The sequence below is a fragment of the Babylonia areolata genome, chromosome 10 (assembly GCF_041734735.1).
Source record: "Babylonia areolata isolate BAREFJ2019XMU chromosome 10, ASM4173473v1, whole genome shotgun sequence".
Lineage (NCBI taxonomy): Eukaryota > Metazoa > Mollusca > Gastropoda > Neogastropoda > Buccinidae > Babylonia > Babylonia areolata.
Window position 1 is genome coordinate 1,674,174 of NC_134885.1, and position 19,029 is coordinate 1,693,202.

Genomic DNA, 19,029 nt, shown 5'->3' on the forward strand with positions numbered 1-19,029 from the left:
CAAAAGCCCTATCTTGGCCGAGAGAGTGGGACAAGACAGTCTCCACTATAATCAAATTATAGCTCCTATAGTTGGGACAGCAGTTGCCTCCTCTGCTGTTCTGGTGCTCATAGTCGGACACGATTGACTGTCACACAGACACACATACATATCTACAGACTGGAAGGACTGACCTGGAATCCTTTGTACTTGATGAGTTCCTTGAGGCGGTCAGTGATGGTGAAGTACCCCTCCTCGTCATAGTGACCCAGGTCACCTGTCACACACACACACACACACACACACACACACACACACACAATATGAGAGAGTGAGAGCGAGCACCACACCACAGCACACCACACACACACACACACACACACACACACACACACTTACACACGTGATGTTACGTAAATGGATTTGTCCAAACACAGCGACGCCTCATGAGAAACTGAAACCCCCAAACGATGACGTGTTGTTATACAGCGTTCACAAAAACTTAAGGACCACGTGAACTGTGCACAATATTCTTCTTGGAGACTGAGAAATGACGCTGACAAAAAGCGGTGAATGCAGCCACTGTGATACAGCACACATCGCCACAGGTGTCTTATAGCACGTGCACTTGCACTGAACAAGCCCTTTACACTGAACAAGCACTTGCACTGAACAAGCACTTTACACTGAACAAGCACTTGCACTGAACAAGCCCTTTACACTGAACAAGCACTTTACACTGCACGTGCACTTGCACTGAACAAGCACTTTACACTGAACAAGCACTTGCACTGAACAAGCACTTTACACTGAACAAGCACTTGCACTGAACAAGCACTTTACACTGAACAAGCACTTGCACTGAACAAGCACTTTACACTGAACAAGCACTTGCACTGAACAAGCACTTTACACTGAACAAGCACTTGCACTGAACAAGCACATCTATCGTTTATAAACCACTGAACAATTGTGTATCGTTGGCTGAAATATTGATTTTTCAAATGCATTTTTGACTGACTTGTGTGAACAAAGTGAGTCTATGCTTTAACCCGGTGTTCGGTTGTCTGTGTGTGTGTGTGTGTGTGTGTGTGTGTGTGTGTCCATGTGTCTGTGTGTCTGCGTGTCCGTGGTAAACTTTAACATTGACATTTTCTCTGCAAATACTTTGTCAGTTGACACCAAATTTGGCATAAAAATAGGAAAAATTCAGTTCTTTCCAGTCATCTTGTTTAAAACAATATTGCACCTCTGGGATGGGCACAAAAAAAATAAAAAAGAAGCCTAATTATATACAAACTGCATTTACTGTTATATTTATATTTTTTTGTATTCTCTAAACTTGGCAATTTGACCTCTTATTCTGACACAACAACAAGAGGAGTCATTATTATCATTTTTTTGTTCAAACAGGAACTTTTTTTTGCTAAGCATGGAATTTTTATTTATTTTGCAAACGTTTTGGTGCAGATAGTAAAGAAGGGAAATTACTCTATAATTAATGCTAGGGGACTTAATTTATCACAAGTGAGTCTTGAAGGCCTTGCCTCTCTTGTTCCAGCTGTTAATGGTGCAGGTGTGCCTTACACAGCTGTTTGCGTGTTCATTGAAAGGTCAGTGGTAGACCCTATGAAGCATGCAGAATTCAAATCATCTCTCCGTTATCTTTTAAACTATTTCATGAAAAATGCCTCCATTCATTGAACTGGTCCTTAACTTTTCGCCACCCCTGTACCTTACCTGTACCTCACCAATGATGTGCTGTCCCTTACCTGTACCTTACCTGTACCTTACCAATGATATGCTGTACCTTACCTGTACCTTACCAATGATGTGCTGTACCTTACCTGTACCTTACCAATGATGTGCTGTCCCTTACCTGTACTTTACCAATGATGTGCTGTACCTTACCTGTACCTTACCTGTACTTTACCAATGATGTGCTGTCCCTTACCTGTACCTTACCAATGAGGTGCTGTCCCTTACCTGTACTTTACCAATGATGTGCTGTCCCTTACCTGTACCTTACCAATGAGGTGCTGTACCTTACCTGTACCTTACCAATGATGTGCTGTCCCTTACCTGTACCTTACCAATGATGTGCTGTCCCTTACCTGTACCTTACCAATGATGTGCTGTACCTTACCTGTACCTTACCAATGATGTGCTGTCCCTTACCTGTACCTTACCAATGAGGTGCTGTCCCTTACCTGTACCTTACCAATGATGTGCTGTCCCTTACCTGTACCTTACCAATGATGTGCTGTCCCTTACCTGTACCTTACCAATGATGTGCTGTCCCTTACCTGTACCTTACCAATGACGTGCTGTCCCTTACCTGTACGCAGCCAGCCGTCCACAATGGTGTCCTGAGTGGCCTGGGGGTTGTTGAAGTATCCCTTCATCACCTGAGGTCCTCGCACGCACAGCTCCCCTGTCTGACCAGCACCCAGCGCCTCCCCCGTGTTCTCGTCCACGATCTGGGACACAGCCAGTCAGGGGTCACAGGTACACTGAGGTACACTGAGGTACACTGAGAGACACTGAGGTACACTGAGAGACAGAGGTACACTGAGGTACACTGAGAGACACTGAGGTACACTGAGAGACAGAGAGACACTGAGGTACACTGAGAGACACTGAGGTACACTGAGAGACACAGAGGTACACTGAGAGACACTGAGGTACACTGAGAGACACTGAGGTACACTGAGAGACACTGAGAAACACAGAGACACAGAGACACAGAGAGACACTGAGGTACACTGAGAGACAGAGGTACACTGAGAGACACTGAGGTACACTGAGAGACACAGAGGTACACTGAGAGACACAGAGAGACACTGAGAGACACAGAGGTACACTGAGAGACACTGAGGTACACTGAGAGACACTGAGAGACACAGAGGTACACTGAGAGACACTGAGGTACACTGAGAGACACTGAGAGACACAGAGGTACACTGAGAGACACTGAGGTACACTGAGAGACACTGAGAGACACAGAGGTACACTGAGAGACACTGAGGTACACTGAGAGACACTGAGGTATACTGAGAGACACTGAGAGACACTGAGGTACACTGAGAGACACTGAGGTACACTGAGAGACACTGAGGTACACTGAGAGACACAGAGACACTGAGGTACACTGAGAGACACTGAGGTACACTGAGAGACACAGAGACACTGAGAGACACTGAGTGATTCAACGAGTTAAAAACAACAACTGATGATACACAACACTGACTGACCGACAGAATGACCTTGACAGCTGACCTTGGCTTCAGTCATGGTGACCACGTGGCCAATGGTGCCCATTTTGACGGGTGGGTTGTTGATGTGTGTGATGGGGCTGGTTTCTGTCAGGCCGTACCCTGGGGACAAGAGCACAGCTATGGACGTGAATCACCATCCACGTGCACTGGTGGCCCGGTGGCCACGTGCCAAACTAGGAAACGAGTGTCCACGGGTTCCAATCCCATATGCGAACCGAGATGTTTGCTTCCCCACCCCTCCTCCACTTGACTTTTAGTGGGCGTCTGGGTGCTAACCATTCGGATGAGACAATAAACCCAGGTCCTCTGTGCAGTATGCAATTTCCGCACGTAAATGAACCCGCAGCACCAAAAGGATAGTCCCTTGCAAAATTCTGAAGAAAAAAAACACCTTCATGTGCTTTGATAGTTCAACAAACACACTCGCACAAAGAAAAGAAAGGAAAAGCAATGTGTGGCATTGCTCTTGACGAAGCGCTCTTTTCTAGGACAGCAGTCCAAGTTTCACACATAGAAATCTGTTGACAAAAAAGAACGCAACACAACACAACAATACAATGCAATACAATACATTATGATACAATACAATACCATGATATATCATACAATATAATACAATACAACGCCATGTTATACCATACAATACAATACCACACATCACTTATCTGTTGCACATAATTTAAATCCAATGTTTTTCATTCATCTTTTCTCTAAGTGAAATTCGTGGTGTTGTACATACCATTCAGTCACGTGCTCACAGTACATGCGCGCAGGCGCCCATCAGACACACAGACACGCACGTGCACGCAACCACTGTTGGCTTCACCTGTGTCCACAAATCTCTGACAGCTATGCACACAGGTAAAATAAAATATCGATAAAAACACAGACTAGGAAAAATAGGTTACCATATGTCGATAACTGATAAAAAATAAAAACAAAAAAAACAAGAATATATAATGGCCCCGTTTCATAAGGAATTATCACACACACACACACACACACACACACACACACACACACACACACACACACACACACACATGACCACCTTGCATCAGCAGGGCCGAGGAACGGGCAGCAAACTCCTCACTGATGCCGCAACCCAGTGGTGCCGCAGCGCAGATCACTTTGTGGACACTGGAGATGTCGTAGTTCAGCACCTGGGGCTCCTTGGCCAGGAACAGCACCAGAGGGGGCACCAGGTGGAGGGTGGTGATCTGAAATCAGGCCACAAGAGTTCCCAGCCAGTCTGTCTGTCTGTCTGTCTGTCTGTCTGTCTGTCTCTCTCTCTCTCTCTCTCTCTCTCTCTCTCTCTCTCTCTCAAGGGTAGATTGTAACAATTGGCCATACCTAAAATCTTAATCCTTGAACAAGAAACGTTTTCAGCTTGAGTTCTGAGCGCTCTCTCTCTCTCTCTCTCTCTCTCTCTCTCTCTCTCTCTCTCTCTCTCTCTCTCTCTCTCTCTCTCTTTCCTGCCAGTAAACGAGCAATGAATGTGAAGAGGTTTAGTATAAAGCACTGGAAAATAAGGTATCATTCTTTTATGCCAGATTTAAAAAATTAGTATTGTTTGTAACGGCCGGATCATATCTATCGAGGCACCGAACGCTGTTTCGTCTTTGTTCATAGAGTGAGGGACTCTGGAGCTTGGTGGATTGCGAGGAGATGATATTTTTTTCTTAACTCGTTGCTCACAGTTTTTGTTATTGTTGTTGTTTTTGTGTGTGTGGTTTCTAAGTTCACCCTTTCATCATTGATGTAATAAGGGAAAAAGTCATCAGAGAAGTCTTTACACATCTTTTGGATGTGATCATTATAACGTTGGTTTTCTGTGTTTAAATATTTAGCACAAACCGAGCTTAACAAAGGATATATCGTTTTAGTATTACAATAATTGGCATGTAGGAGTGTATCACCTGCAAACATCTGACAAAGTGTTAGATACAGAGGTAAATATATACTGAAAATAGCATTTGACCAAGAACACAGCCTTGAGGTACACCCTACTTAACAGGCAAAAGCGCAGACTTAGATTCATTAATATCGACATTCTTTTTGTTATCAGAGAATAATGACATAAGATCTTAGGTGTTAATAGAAAGCACCATAAATTATAGGATTATAAGAGTGTACATGTAGTCAACCACGTTGAATGCCTTGGCAAAGTTTACAGAACATGAGAGATGAGGTTACTTACGTGATGTGTTTGGATGGCGTCCAGGAAGTGCTGAGGATGGAAACGAGACAGGGTGACGACAGTGTTGCCTGAACACAGAGCAGCCCACAGGGAAGCCACCAGACCGTAGATGTGGTACAGTGGTAAGACATTCAGCAGTCTCCCCTCCCCCTCCTCCCCCACCGTCATTCCCCTGGGGCAACACAGATAAGGGGTGGGTGGGTGGGTATTGGTGTGGATGTTGGTGTGTGGGAAGGTGCACACGGACATTATTTATCATTCCACACATCTTTTCTTATGCTTCTGCACCCAGTTCGTATTCTGTACAAAAGCAATTATCCCATTGTGTACCTAACTAGCTTTTTTAGACACCAGCAAACAGCGTAATCATGATTTTTTGTTAAATTACGAATACACAAGCAAGCCACTCACTGCTGCTGCAGAATATTCGCGACGACGTTGGTGTGAGTCAGCATGACGCCTTTGGGCAGTCCTGTAGTACCACTGGAGTAGGGAAGTGCAAATATGTCTTCTTTGGGCCGGAAGTCCGTGTTCTCCGGAAACGCCTTCCCATCATCCTCCAGCAAGGCTGAAAATGGCATGTAGCCTTCCGCCTTTCCTATCACGATCTGTTTGAGCTGAAGAAATAGTTGTATTTTGAGAGAAACTGTTGTGGTATCATACAAGACTGAAACCAAAGGACAAAGGGATCTGCTGTGTACATATATGATGAATGAGAGGGAGGGGTAGCAGTATTTTAACATTCCTCGATTAATCAAACATCAAATATTTGGGACACCCTATTCATATCACACTGTTCATAAATATGGATTGAACACACAGAGAGAGAGAGAGAGAGAGAGAGAGAGAGAGAGCGGGGGGGGGGGAACACAACAATAAACCCGTAAACATTTTAACTAAAAGAGATTGAGAACAAGCTGGTATGCGAATGTCATCCATTCAGTTGAAAACATATCTACATCCATCAATGCCTCTCTTTCATTCTGACCTTGAACGTACCTGGCTGACCTTGACCTTACCTGCAGAGTGGGGTCATGCTGACGAGCGGCTTGGACGGAAGGGACCAGGTCCTCCCCGACTGCTATCGCCGTGCATCCTGACATCTGTAGCTGTCGTGCCAGTTCCTCTGGGGACAGGGAGACAGGGCAGGGTAGGACAGGGAGACAGGACAGGGAGACAGGGCAGGGTAGGACAGGGAGACAGGACAGGACAGGGAGACAGGGCAGGGTAGGACAGGGAGACAGGGCAGGACAGGGAGACAGGACAGGACAGGGAGACAGGGCAGGATAGGACAGGGAGACAGGGCAGGACAGGGAGACAGGACAGGGAGACAGGACAGGACGGGGAGACAGGACAGGACAGGGAGACTGGACAGGGAGACTGGACAGGATAGGACAGGGAGACAGGGCAGGGTAGGACAGGGAGACAGGGCAGGACAGGGAGACAGGGAGACAGGACAGGACAGGACAGGGAGACAGGACAGGACAGGACAGGGAGACAGGACAGGACAGGACAGGACAGGACAGGACAGGGAGACAGGTCAGGGAGACAGGACAGGGTAGGACAGGACAGGACAGGGAGACAGGACAGGACAGGAAGACAGGACAGGACAGGGAGACAGGACAGGACAGGGAGACAGGACAGGACAGGACAGGGAGACAGGACAGGACAGGGAGACAGGACAGGACAGGGAGACTGGACAGGACAGGACAGGGAGACAGGACAGGACAGGACAGGGAGACAGGTCAGGGAGACAGGACAGGGTAGGACAGGGACAGGACAGGGAGACAGGACAGGATAGGAAGACAGGACAGGACAGGGAGAGAGGACAGAAAGACAGGACAGGACAGGGAGACAGGACAGGACAGGGGGACTGGACAGGACAGGACAGGGAGATAGGACAGGACAGGACAGGGAGACAGGTCAGGGAGACAGGTCAGGATAGGAAGACAGGACAGGACAGGGAGAGAGGACAGAAAGACAGGACAGGACAGGGAGACAGGACAGGACAGGGGGACAAGATAGAACAGGGGACAGGACAACATTGAACAGGACACAACAGATCAGGCCGAGAGAGGAGAGAACTCAACATGACAGGACAGAATACGACAGAAAGGGGCACTACGTAACCGTACAGGACAAGACAGGACATAGCAGGACAAGAAAAACAGGACAGGGTATGGTAAGATAGGACAGGATATTCCCGAGAATCGTGACATCTATAGTCCCCAAGCCAGTTCCACTGTGGACAGGAAGACAGGAAAGGATAAGACAGGACAGGACAGGACAGTGCAGGACAGGACATGGCAGGACAGGACAGGACACGACAGGACAGGACAGGACAGGACAGGACAGGACAGGACAGGACAGGACAGGACAGGACAGGACGGGACAGGGCTGAACATTCTTGAGCATGCTGGCATCTTCAGCCAGCTCCTCTGTGGACAAGAGGACAGAACAAGACAGGATGTTGCTGTCCTGAAATCTATATCATTCGTGCCAGCACCACTGTATACAGCGGGACAGGACAAGGTGAGAGAGTGCAGGATAGGATAGGAAAGCAGATCATTGGCCTCTACAGGACACGACAGAGAGATACGGATACAAATATGCGGGTGACATTCATTCGGCCATTGTCTTTTTGAAGTGGTAACCTCCCCTTTCCTGTTCTAAGTATTTCAAATTTGTTGCACTGTAAGTGCTGTTTCTTGTGATTTAATTCCATCTGTTGTCTTTCATCTGTTATATTTATTCATGATAATTGATAATTTATGGCTTATGTACTTCGCTAGACACGGAAGACAGAGCAAGAGAGACAGATAGACAGACGGAAAAGTAGAGATAAAGAGAGGGAGGGAGAGAGAGAGAGGATTGAAATAGAAAAACGTTAACTACAGTCGATAGAAACAAAACCAAGTGCATGAATACCAGGGGTGTACATGGGGTTGGCAGTGGAGACGATGATTCCCGCAGCAGCACAGGCCAAGAAGAGTATCGCGAATTGCGGACAGTTGTAGGACAGCAGGAGCAGCGTGTCACCACGGCCTAATCCCAGTCTGCACAGACCACTGGCCACTCGCACTGCGGCATCTTTCATCTGAGTGAAGGTCCACTGCTGTCCTGTCAGGTGGTCCACCTGTCGTAACAATCAGTCAATCAATACATCATGCATGTAGCAGTGACATCCATCTGTCTCACAAGACAGTCTTCTTGGGAAAGTCACTTTACTCTGATTTCCACACTTTACCCAGGTGTGAATGGGTACCTGCTTGGTTGGGGAAGGTTAAAACGACGGAAGGAGAGGATTAGGTCCCCCCCCCAACCCCCCTTCCCCTTTCTTATGTCGAGTCCTAGACACAGTGAATGTGAATTCACTGCCTTCCTATGTCGAGTCCTAGACACAGTGGATGTGATGAATTCACTGCCTTCCTATGTCGAGTCCTAGACACAGTGGATGTGATGAATTCACTGCCTTCCTATGTCGAGTCCTAGACACAGTGGATATGAATTCACTGCCTGGATGGCCGTAAAAGGCTATAGGACCTTTAACCTTTAACCTTTAACTTAACCTTATCAGTGCCTCTGCATTTGGGACCTTTTTCTTTGTTCTTTTAGGAACTGCAGCAAACCATGTGATCGTGATCGTCTTGCATTCTTCTCCTTGATGAGAGACAGGGAAAGATGGAGGGGCTGGGTGGAGGGGGGTGGGGAGAACAAAGAACAGACAGAAGCACGTGACTCTACATTATTCCCAAACAAAGAAGGAGAGAAAGATAAAGACAGACAGGCAAACAGAGAGAGATACAGAGACAAAGACAAAAAGGAAACAGACAGAGACAGAGAAAGAAACAAACACATACAAAGACTTAGAGATACAGAAAGAGACACACAGACATACAGACACGCAGTTACATATACACACAGACACACACACAGACGTAGAACACTAGCCACACACCAAGACTCCAAACTATCGCAGGCTCACCAGAGCAGGCCTGTCTCTGTATTGTGAAACAGTGGAGAAGACAAACTCGGCAAAAGACTGCTCGGGAACGCTGATTTCTGGGAAGGGACTGCGCACGATCTTGCTGACGTCATCCGACGTTGTACCGACGTACGTACTCAGCTGTCTGCCGTGACCTTGACACCAGCGGGTCACATGACTGTGTGACTTCCGGTAACTGGAACTCTGGGAAAGGCACAGGATGGTCCCTGCAAGAAAAAAAACACACACGTATACAGACCGAGATTTTGTAATAAAACTTAACTGTAATGAAACTTAGAAAGTGAAAGTAAACTTACAACTACTGTAAAATATACTTACGTGTGTCTTTTGATGTGCACGTGATTTTAGGAGTAAAAACTTCTCTTTTTTCATTCACTTTATATCTTTTGTTATCTTCAAGCATTTCTCCTGTTCATATGGGCCAGATGGCCTGGAAAAAAAAGAAGAATAAACCATTATTGTTTATTATTTTGTTAAAGACCGAGATTTTTATTGGGCCCGAATATCACAGGGAGATAATCATATGTCGCGACAAGAAACAATACAATACGATACAGTACAACAGTTTCTTTCTCCAGCTCAGCTTTTCGTTTAGTGACGAAAAGAAAGTACAAATGTTCTGCTTTAATATTCGTTTTGCAGTGTGTGTGTGTGTGTGTGTGTGTGTGTGTGTAATAGTTTTTGTTTCTTGGTTTGTTTTATTATTTGTATTCAGATTAGATTTTATAGGCGTCAAAAAAGGCAAAAATTTAATTTCTAAGGCGTTATTTTCAAAGCACAATATAATGTATTTTTAAAGAATATTTCGGGGTTTTTTAGTGAAGGAAATGAAAACGCCTTTTGCTGCCAGAAGTTCGCCATAACTGAGAATGGTCGTGGTCCTCCTTTATCTGCCCTTGAAGCATATCCAGGTCGTCAGTTTCCACGCGTCTTCGTTTGTCAGTGTCACACGTGTATAGCATTCTGGGCCTATCGCTCCCGTCCCTTTGGGGGCCAAAAGACATGTGTGACATAACAATGCTTCATATTGTGACTGTCTCTGTCTCTTCGTCTTCATCAGCATTTCCTCTTTCTTTTTGTTTTTCCCTCTGTCTGTGTCTCTGTCTATCTCTGTTCCCGCTCCCTGTCTCTGTTTCTGTGTTTGTCCTGTCTGTCTGTTTGTTTCTCTCTCTCCCCCTCTCCCTCTCTCTCTCTCTCTCCCTCCCCTCTCTCTCTCCCTCTCTCCTCTCCTCTCTCTTTCTCTCTCTCTCTCTCCCTCCCTCTCTCTCTCTCCCTCTCTACTCTCCTTCTCTCTCTCTCTCCCTCTCTCTCTCTCTCTCTCTCCCTCTCTCTCTCTCCCTCTCTCTCTCCCTCCCTCTCTTTCTCTCTCTCTCCCTCTCTCTCCCTCTCTCTCTCCCTCCCTCCCTCTCTCTCTCTCTCTCTCTCTCCCTCTCCCTCTCTCTCTCCCTCTCTCTCTCTTTCTCCTCGTCCTTCTAATCACTTTATTCCTTCTTTCCTTCTTCTTTCTACCTTTCCTCCCATTCTTTTTTCTTCTTTTTCTTTTCCTTTCTTCGTCCCTTTCTCCCTCCATTCTTTCTCTTCTCTTTTTCTTTTCTTTGACTCTTTTTTTTAAATGTCTTCCTTCCTCCAATTCCCCCCCTCCCCCCACACCCATCCTTTTTATTATCATTTTTATTTTATTTATTATTTTGTTGTTGTTGTTGTTGTATTGTGACCGTTCTTATTGTCTGAAGTTTTCATCTTTATACTCTTTCAGCCCCCCCCCCACCCCCCACCCACACACACACACACACACACCCACCACCCATCCTCATGCTTCTCCTCTTCTTCTGTGAGCAGTCGCAGAATATACAGTATGAAATGTGCAATAAAATCACACAACTGGAGCTGCAAACTGCGAACCCAATGTATAATCAAACATTACTTCATAGAAAGCACCGGCCGTGGCAGAGTCGTTCTGGTTAGGTGTTAGACACCCCCGAAAACGGAATATGGCTGCCGACATGGCGGGGTAAAAACGGTCATCCACGCAAAAGCTTACTCGTCGTGTACATACGAGTGAGCGTGGGAGTTGTAGCCCCTGAACGAAGAAGAAGTTGTTGGACTTCGGACCCAGTGTTCACCAGTGACCTGTCTTTTACGATGTCCATTAACTCTCTCCATACGAACGGCGAAAGAGACGACGTTAACAGCGTTTCACCCCAGTTACCATCATCAAAATATTGCAAGCGGAAGGCTCTTATACTGAAGAGGTGAATGTTACAAAGAATACCACAATTCTGACGACGGAAGCTAAAGGTTGGGTCATTCAGACACCCACTGGACATCCGAGGGGTCTGTGTAGAGGAGAAGAGAGGACTGGTCGTACTGAGTGAGTTAAAGGATTTTATTTAACTGTACTTAAATATTTATTTCAATGATCTATCTTTCATCCGTCCCTTCTTCAACCCTGTGTCTCCAAACTCATTGTTCAACACCGCTCCACCTCCATTCATACCTTTTTAACCGTAATAGTCAAATGTGAAAATCAATACTTTGACAAAAAATGTCTACAATCACCAGTATGTGTAATGGGACATTAAACAGAATTCCTTCCTACACACACGCGCGCGCGCAGAGTGAGAGAGACAGAAAGAGAGAAACACGACCACATTGGCGCACATCATATAACACAGAGACAAATAAACAACAACAACAACAACAACCATATACATATTCAACAGGACGAACACGAAGACCTGGAATCACATTGCCACGCAATACAGACAGAAATACAGACAGGCAGGCAGGCAGGCAGACAGACAGACAGATAGGCAGGCAGGCAGGCAGACAAGCAGATAGGCAGACAAACAGAAAAACAGACAGGCAGGCAGGCAGGCAGACAGACAGAAAGATATTCACCGTTATATCGTTGTGAGGTAACGCGAACCTGTGCCAAACATCTCACGATTCCAGGAACACGTAGATAGCTCTGCATTCTGGAACTGTTGGGAAGCAAACGCGTGAACATTAAAACACACACACACACACACACACACACACACACACACACACACACACACATGTAAACACACACACACACACATGTAAACACACATGTAAACACACACAAACAAACACACACACACACACACATACATATATATATATATATATATATATATATGCACACATACATAAAAACACAAAAACACATGCGCACGCAAGTACGCACACACACAAACACGTACACACACACACACACACACACACACACACACACACACACACACACACACACAAACAAACACACATACATGCATACTCACTCGCATACACACATGCACGCACACGCGCGCTCACGCATACATACACACACGAACACATACACACTTGCACGCACGCACACACACACACACATACACACACAGGTATACACATGCATACACACATGCACGCACGCACGCACGCACACACACACACTGTGGACACACACACACACACACACACACACACACACACACACAAAACACACTGTTTACACACACACATACACACACACACACAACTGACCTCAGCAACACACACACACACACACACACACACACACACACTGTGTACACACACATATACACACACACTGTGTACACACACAGACACAGACACACACACACACACACACACATACACACACACACACACACAACTGACCTCAGCAACACACACACACACACACACACACACACACATGTATACACACACACACACACACACACACACACACACTGTGTGCACACACATATACACACACACTGTGTACACACACACACACACACACACACACACACACACACACACAACTGACCTCAGCAACACACACACACACACACACACACACACACACACACACACAACTGACCTCAGCAACACCCTCATAACACTCCGCAACCTTGGAAACCAGCACACTGCAGCAACACACTGATGACACAACGAAACAAACTCTCCCCCCAAACGTTCGCACTATCGACTCGCAAAGCCAATAGATAATAATTCAGCCACCAAGGTCAGATATCCTGAACACACAGGAGTGACTGAAGAAGTTATCTGAAGTCACCACGACCCAGCTGCGTGCAGAGAGAACACTGAGTACACGGACGGAGGTATGTCAGCGACTGCGAAGTTTAGAGAAGCACTCGTCAGCCTGTTTCCAGCGTGTTGTATGGTGTAAGAGTGATGTCGTGCCATCGCATCGCGGGCAAACGATAAAAACGCGGGCATAATGTGTGGTTTCTTCTTTGGGGGGGGGGGGGGGGGGGGGGGGGGGTCTTTTTTTTGTCTCAGTGATCCTTGGGGAGGGGGGTGCGGGGGGGGGGGATTAGTGTGTGTGTGTGTGTATGTGTGTGTGCACATATACATACATACATACATACATACATACATACATACATACATACATACATATTTCGCTCTCCCGAAAACAACCGTATCTCCAACCACTGAAGTTGTTCTGGGCAGGCCCGACTGATGCTACCGACAGCGATTCTTCAGTGGCCCCCAAGCCAAACCATCCAATGAACATTCATCAAGAAATGCAAGAGAGAGTGTGTGTGTGTGGGGGGGGGGGGATAATGCTATGGTCCTCCTGACCCGAACCATGTTTTCCAAACAAGTGGAATCGCGAAATCTCCGCCAGGGGTGCAAAACTGACTGGGAGGTGTCCTCGCGTGCGGCACACCGACTGTCTCACTGTCAAGGTCACAGACTGATAACGCTGAAAGAGAAATGAGATCATGAAAGTAGGTAGGTAGGTCACCCCCCCCCCAGAAGCACACAGAAGCTCGAGTTTTGCCGCTTGTTCGTAAAGCCTGCCCCACATACATCGTCAAGTCAGAAATGGGCACTTGTCGATCTGGTTTTCCAGCTGAGACAAGTTCTGTTTTTGTCCTGTTTGAAAGGCTGCAGGCTTTCAGTTTGTGTTTTGAAGAAGTCAAGATTTTTCCCCGGTGTCTAGAGTTACAATGCTGTATGTGTGCGCTCGCGTGTGTATGTGTCTCTGAGTCTCTGTGTGTGTGTGTGTGTGTGTGTGTCTGTGTCTGTGTCTGTGTCTGTGTGTGTATGTGTGCAGTGTGTGTGCGTCACGGTGTTATACGTGTGTGTGTGTGTGTGTGTGTGTGTGTGTGCGCGCCAGTGTGCCGGTGTGTGCGTCAGTGCCAGTGTTTGCCTGTATCATAGGGACTGGAGAATGACTTGAGAACCAAACACAGTGAGTTGACAGAAGCATGAAGTTAATTAACCAGCTGAATCAGTGTTGCCTTGGCCGGGAACCACTGTCCTCCTGACATGACAAACCGAAAGGAACACTATGACAGTCACCCGTGTCTGACCGTGACCATCACAACAGCAGGGGAGGCAACTGCTGTCCCGACTGTTTGGGCGAGAATCTGATTATAGCGGAGAGTGTCTTGCCCGAGTTACATCCCCTCTTTTCCTCAGTACTCTCCCTGTTCCCTTCTCGACATCCGCTTGTCTCCCCCCCACTCCCCTCCCCCCACCCCTCCCTCCCTCCCCCTCCCCCTTCCTTCCCGCACATTCAGAAATCAACAAATTATGTCATAGCTGTTATCGATAATAATGTTTTGACGTTAAAGATGTTATTCACTTTCAGTTTAGCAGAAACAAAATGTAGGTATGATACTTATCAATGCCTGCTATTTGTTTCTACCACACACAAAAAATAAACTAATTAATTTTTTTTTAAACAAACAAACAAACAAAAAACAAAACAAAAAAGAAAAAAAAAACGAAATACGGTATGAAACTATTTCTCCAGTCTTTTAGTCTTTAGAGACTAGTGGATGTCTCTCTCTCTCTCGTTCTCTCGGCCCACACACACACACACACACACACACACACATATATATATATATATATAGAGAGAGAGAGAGAGAGAGAGCTGAACTTTAGATTGAATATTACCGAGAGCTATCGATAATATTTGCGCTAAGTTGTGTTTGATGATTTTTGTGACGAAACTCATAGCGAGTTTTGCTCTTTGGGTAAAGAAAGACACGTGTCATTTTTTTAATACCATGCACGTGCCTCTTTGGATGTTCACTGTTCCATGTTTTTTTCTTTTTCTTAAGGAAAACTGTTCGGAGTACAATGTCCAAATTTGACCAACATTTTCTACATAATAGCCTACAATAGTGTCTTCTGCTGTACTTAACTTTGAGTGAATAGAATGGCATACTTGTGGAATTATGGAGATGCAAAAGTAACTCTCCTTTTTTTTTTTTTTTCTTTTTTTTCGAATTTACGTCATGATAAGAACGGGGAAATTGATGAAGAATTAATTTGTAACAGTAACACTAGATTTATTTTAGCAAGTGTGCTTTTCAGTGCTGATAGTTGTTCGAAGCAGTTGGTTACCAGTTCACCTGGATCTAGAGGGCTGACTTGGAAGCAGTTGTTTGGGGGTTTTTGGTTTTGTTTGTTTGTTTTGGTTTTGTTTGTGTGTATGTTTTTTGTTGTTGTTTTTAAAAATCTATGTTCAAAACAGTTTTCCCCGAGTGTGGTTGGTGAAAACGTGTTGAACGTGCCAGTTTTGCCAAGTCTTGGTGTTTTAGTGAAGCAGACAATGTTGTGGATAAGGCTACACACACACACACACACACACACACACACACACACACACACACACACACACCACACCACACCACACCACACACACACACACACATTTTCTCTAGAAAAATACAAAACAATATACTAAAACCAAGTGATTTATTCACCTGCGATGACTGTCAAAAAACACTTGCCAACTATGTATTTCAGTGCATGCGTATTAGATGACCGTTTATTTCTTTGTTCCCTTTGTTCTTTGTTGTGTCTATTAATCCTTCGGGATTTTATGACAATAAATGAAGTCAAGTCAAGTCAAGTCAAGTCAAGTCAAGTCACACACACACACACACACACACACACTGCAGGCCACGGACAGAAACTTTTCAGTGAATAACTTTGTTCTTTTGTACACTGACGTCTGACAGATTTAGAACAGTTCAGCTATCAAACGACGCAGCTAAATCAACAAAATGACGTAAGCAACACTTTCGAGAAAAAGAAGTCACTTGTCTTCCATGTTTTATTCATTGTGTTTATTATTTGTCGCCTAATCCCCGATCGGACCCCACCTCCACACCCCACCTCCGCTGTCTCTGCAATGTAGATCTTTTGTGTTCTTGTTCAAATATAACCATCGTAAAGCGCATCGAGCAAAATCATTTTGATTATGGCGCGAATAAACTTCGTAGCAGCAGTAGTAGAAGTGTGTAGGTTGTTTGCAGTGATCGCTGCACTCGGATTGAGAACAGACTTTTTTTGTGTGTGTGAGCCGCCTTCCACTGCTGTGACACTGTGAAAGTAGTCCTCACCGGAACGACATTCTGACAGACTGGCCACACTGTTCCTTCGCTCTTCGCCAAGTGAAAAACTGCTTCAGCCGCCACCAACGACGACGACGATGACACTGATGACAACTGCCGTTTTCTTTTGTATCGCCTGGTCTGTGGCGATGGCTGGTTTGGTTCCCCGAGTAGAGAGAAGTGGGTGTGAACATGGCGGAAAGACGTACTCTGACGGCGAGTCATTCGTGTGGCCGACTGACCCCTGCAAGACATGCACGTGCTTCGGAGTGAGTTACGCTTGCACGTCCACCTCGTGCGACATCCCTGGGTGCAAAAAGCCTGTGCGTCCGGCTGGGAAATGCTGCTACGTATGTCCCACAGGTGAGTTGGACAGGGTTTCATTGTGGTACTATCGATTCAACTGCAGGGAAATGTTGTTACCTGTGTCTATGAAGTGAGTTAGACAGGGTCACATTGTGGTACTGTAGCTTCAACTGCTGGGGAATGCTGCTAAATATGTCGGTAAGGTGAGTTGGACATGGTGTAATTGTGGTACTGTCGCTTCAACTGTTGGGAAATGCTGCGACATGTCTGCAAGCCAAGGTGAGTTGTCAATGGTCTAATATCACTTCAGCTACTGGGAAATGCTTCTACATAGTTATGTGTCTAAGGTGTGTTGGACTTGGTTTTATTGTAGCCCTACCACTTCAACATTGAGCGAAAACTGCCATTAAAATAGATCCTTGACTTGAGGATATTATCATCGTGATGATGATTGCTGTTGTGTTTGAAAACGATTAGGAGGTTTCGATTCTTTCACTCCTCGTGTCTGTCAGTCTTCGTCTGAGTAACGACAGTATGTTCTCCCTCTCTCTCTCTGTCTCTCTCTATGTCTCTCTGTGTCTCTCTCTCTGCCTGTAAAGTCAACTTTACTATCGCTCAAGAAGAATGAACGTGTTCCTGCTGCTCCAAAGACAAACACAGAATACCCACATTCTGAAGTTCCCTGTTCTCCCTGATTACTGCTGAAGAGAGTCAGAGCCAGAGGGAACTCCAGAAAGAACTCCAGTGTTTTGATACACATCAGCCTTGGGCCACAACACAAAGGGGGTGGGTGGGAACAGAGAGACGGACAGACAGAGCGAGATGTGAACACAGTCATGTCTTCACTGATGAAGTGGAGTGATGGCCTGGAGGTAACGCGTCCGCCTAGGAAGCGAGAGAGAATCTGAGCGCGCTGGTTCGAATCACGGCTCAGCCGCCGATATTTTCTCCCCCTCCACTAGACCTTGAGTGGTGGTCTGGACGCTAGTCATTCGGATGAGACGATAAACCGAGATCCCGTGTGCAGCATGCACTTAGCGCACGTAAAAGAACCCACGGCAACAAAAAGGTTGTTCCTGGCAAAATTCTGTAGAAAAATCCACTTCGATAGGAAAAACAAATAAAACTGCACACAGGAAAAAATTTTTTTAAAAATGGGTGGCGCTGTAGTGTAGCGACGCACTCTCCCTGGGGAGAGCAGCCCGAATTTCACACAGAGAAATCTGTTGTGATAAAAAGAAATACAAATACAAATACAAATTATTTCTGTGTGTTCCAGACTGATGTTTCCGAGTCTTGTTACCCTGCCCACCTCTTCCTTTGAGGCCTCACCAGTGTCCTCCCAGACCACAACCACACGGCCCTAGGGGAGGGACTTCCGGTCAACTCTGCACCATTACACATTGTGGATGTCAAGAATCAACGGCGACCAACTATCATTAATGAACGAAAATGATAATAATAGTAATAATAACGAAAACAGTATATATATATATATATATATATATATATATAATGAAAAAACTCAATTTGAAAAATGTTTTCTGTTTGTGAATATCAACAACGTATTATCAAATATTTGCATATTTAAAAGGAAAAAAGAAAAAAAGCAACAATAATCTAGCTCAGGAATATTGATAAAAAGTCGAAGTTGATTCGGAATAAATTACAATAAGAATCTGAGCAAGAGAAAGTCGTGACTGTACGAATTAAAGATGATAAACGTAGCTCACGTACTGACTGCAAAAAAAAAAAAAAAAAAAAAAAAAAAACCAGTGGGGGTGGGGGTGGGGATTATACTTATTTTGTTTGAAATAACAGTTGGGTTTTTTTGTTGTTGTTTTTTTTTTGTTTGTT

At 45.5% G+C, this 19,029-nt stretch overlaps 1 protein-coding gene and 1 long non-coding RNA gene across 2 annotated transcripts in view; one reads left to right on the top strand and one right to left on the bottom strand.

Moving 5' to 3' along the window:
- The window catches only part of LOC143286388 (uncharacterized), a 16,879-nt gene extending 3,235 nt beyond the window's left edge, over window positions 1–13,644 (bottom strand). The window contains exons 1-11 of the mRNA XM_076593933.1: window positions 13,362–13,644; window positions 12,365–12,447; window positions 9,443–9,669; window positions 8,386–8,593; window positions 6,477–6,583; window positions 5,869–6,074; window positions 5,458–5,629; window positions 4,309–4,477; window positions 3,259–3,356; window positions 2,318–2,459; window positions 174–256 (exon numbers count right to left, since the gene is read on the bottom strand). Of these exons, the coding sequence (XP_076450048.1) occupies window positions 174–256; window positions 2,318–2,459; window positions 3,259–3,356; window positions 4,309–4,477; window positions 5,458–5,629; window positions 5,869–6,074; window positions 6,477–6,583; window positions 8,386–8,593; window positions 9,443–9,669; window positions 12,365–12,447; window positions 13,362–13,378 (1,512 nt within the window). The 5' untranslated portion in view covers window positions 13,379–13,644. The remainder of the gene's footprint in view (window positions 1–173; window positions 257–2,317; window positions 2,460–3,258; window positions 3,357–4,308; window positions 4,478–5,457; window positions 5,630–5,868; window positions 6,075–6,476; window positions 6,584–8,385; window positions 8,594–9,442; window positions 9,670–12,364; window positions 12,448–13,361) is intronic.
- A 3,171-nt stretch (window positions 13,645–16,815) lies between these two features.
- Window positions 16,816–18,942, top strand: LOC143286389 (uncharacterized). The gene is made up of 2 exons (XR_013055816.1): window positions 16,816–17,229; window positions 18,452–18,942. It is a non-coding gene; the product is annotated as an uncharacterized LOC143286389 (long non-coding RNA).
- Window positions 18,943–19,029: the final 87 nt, after the last annotated feature.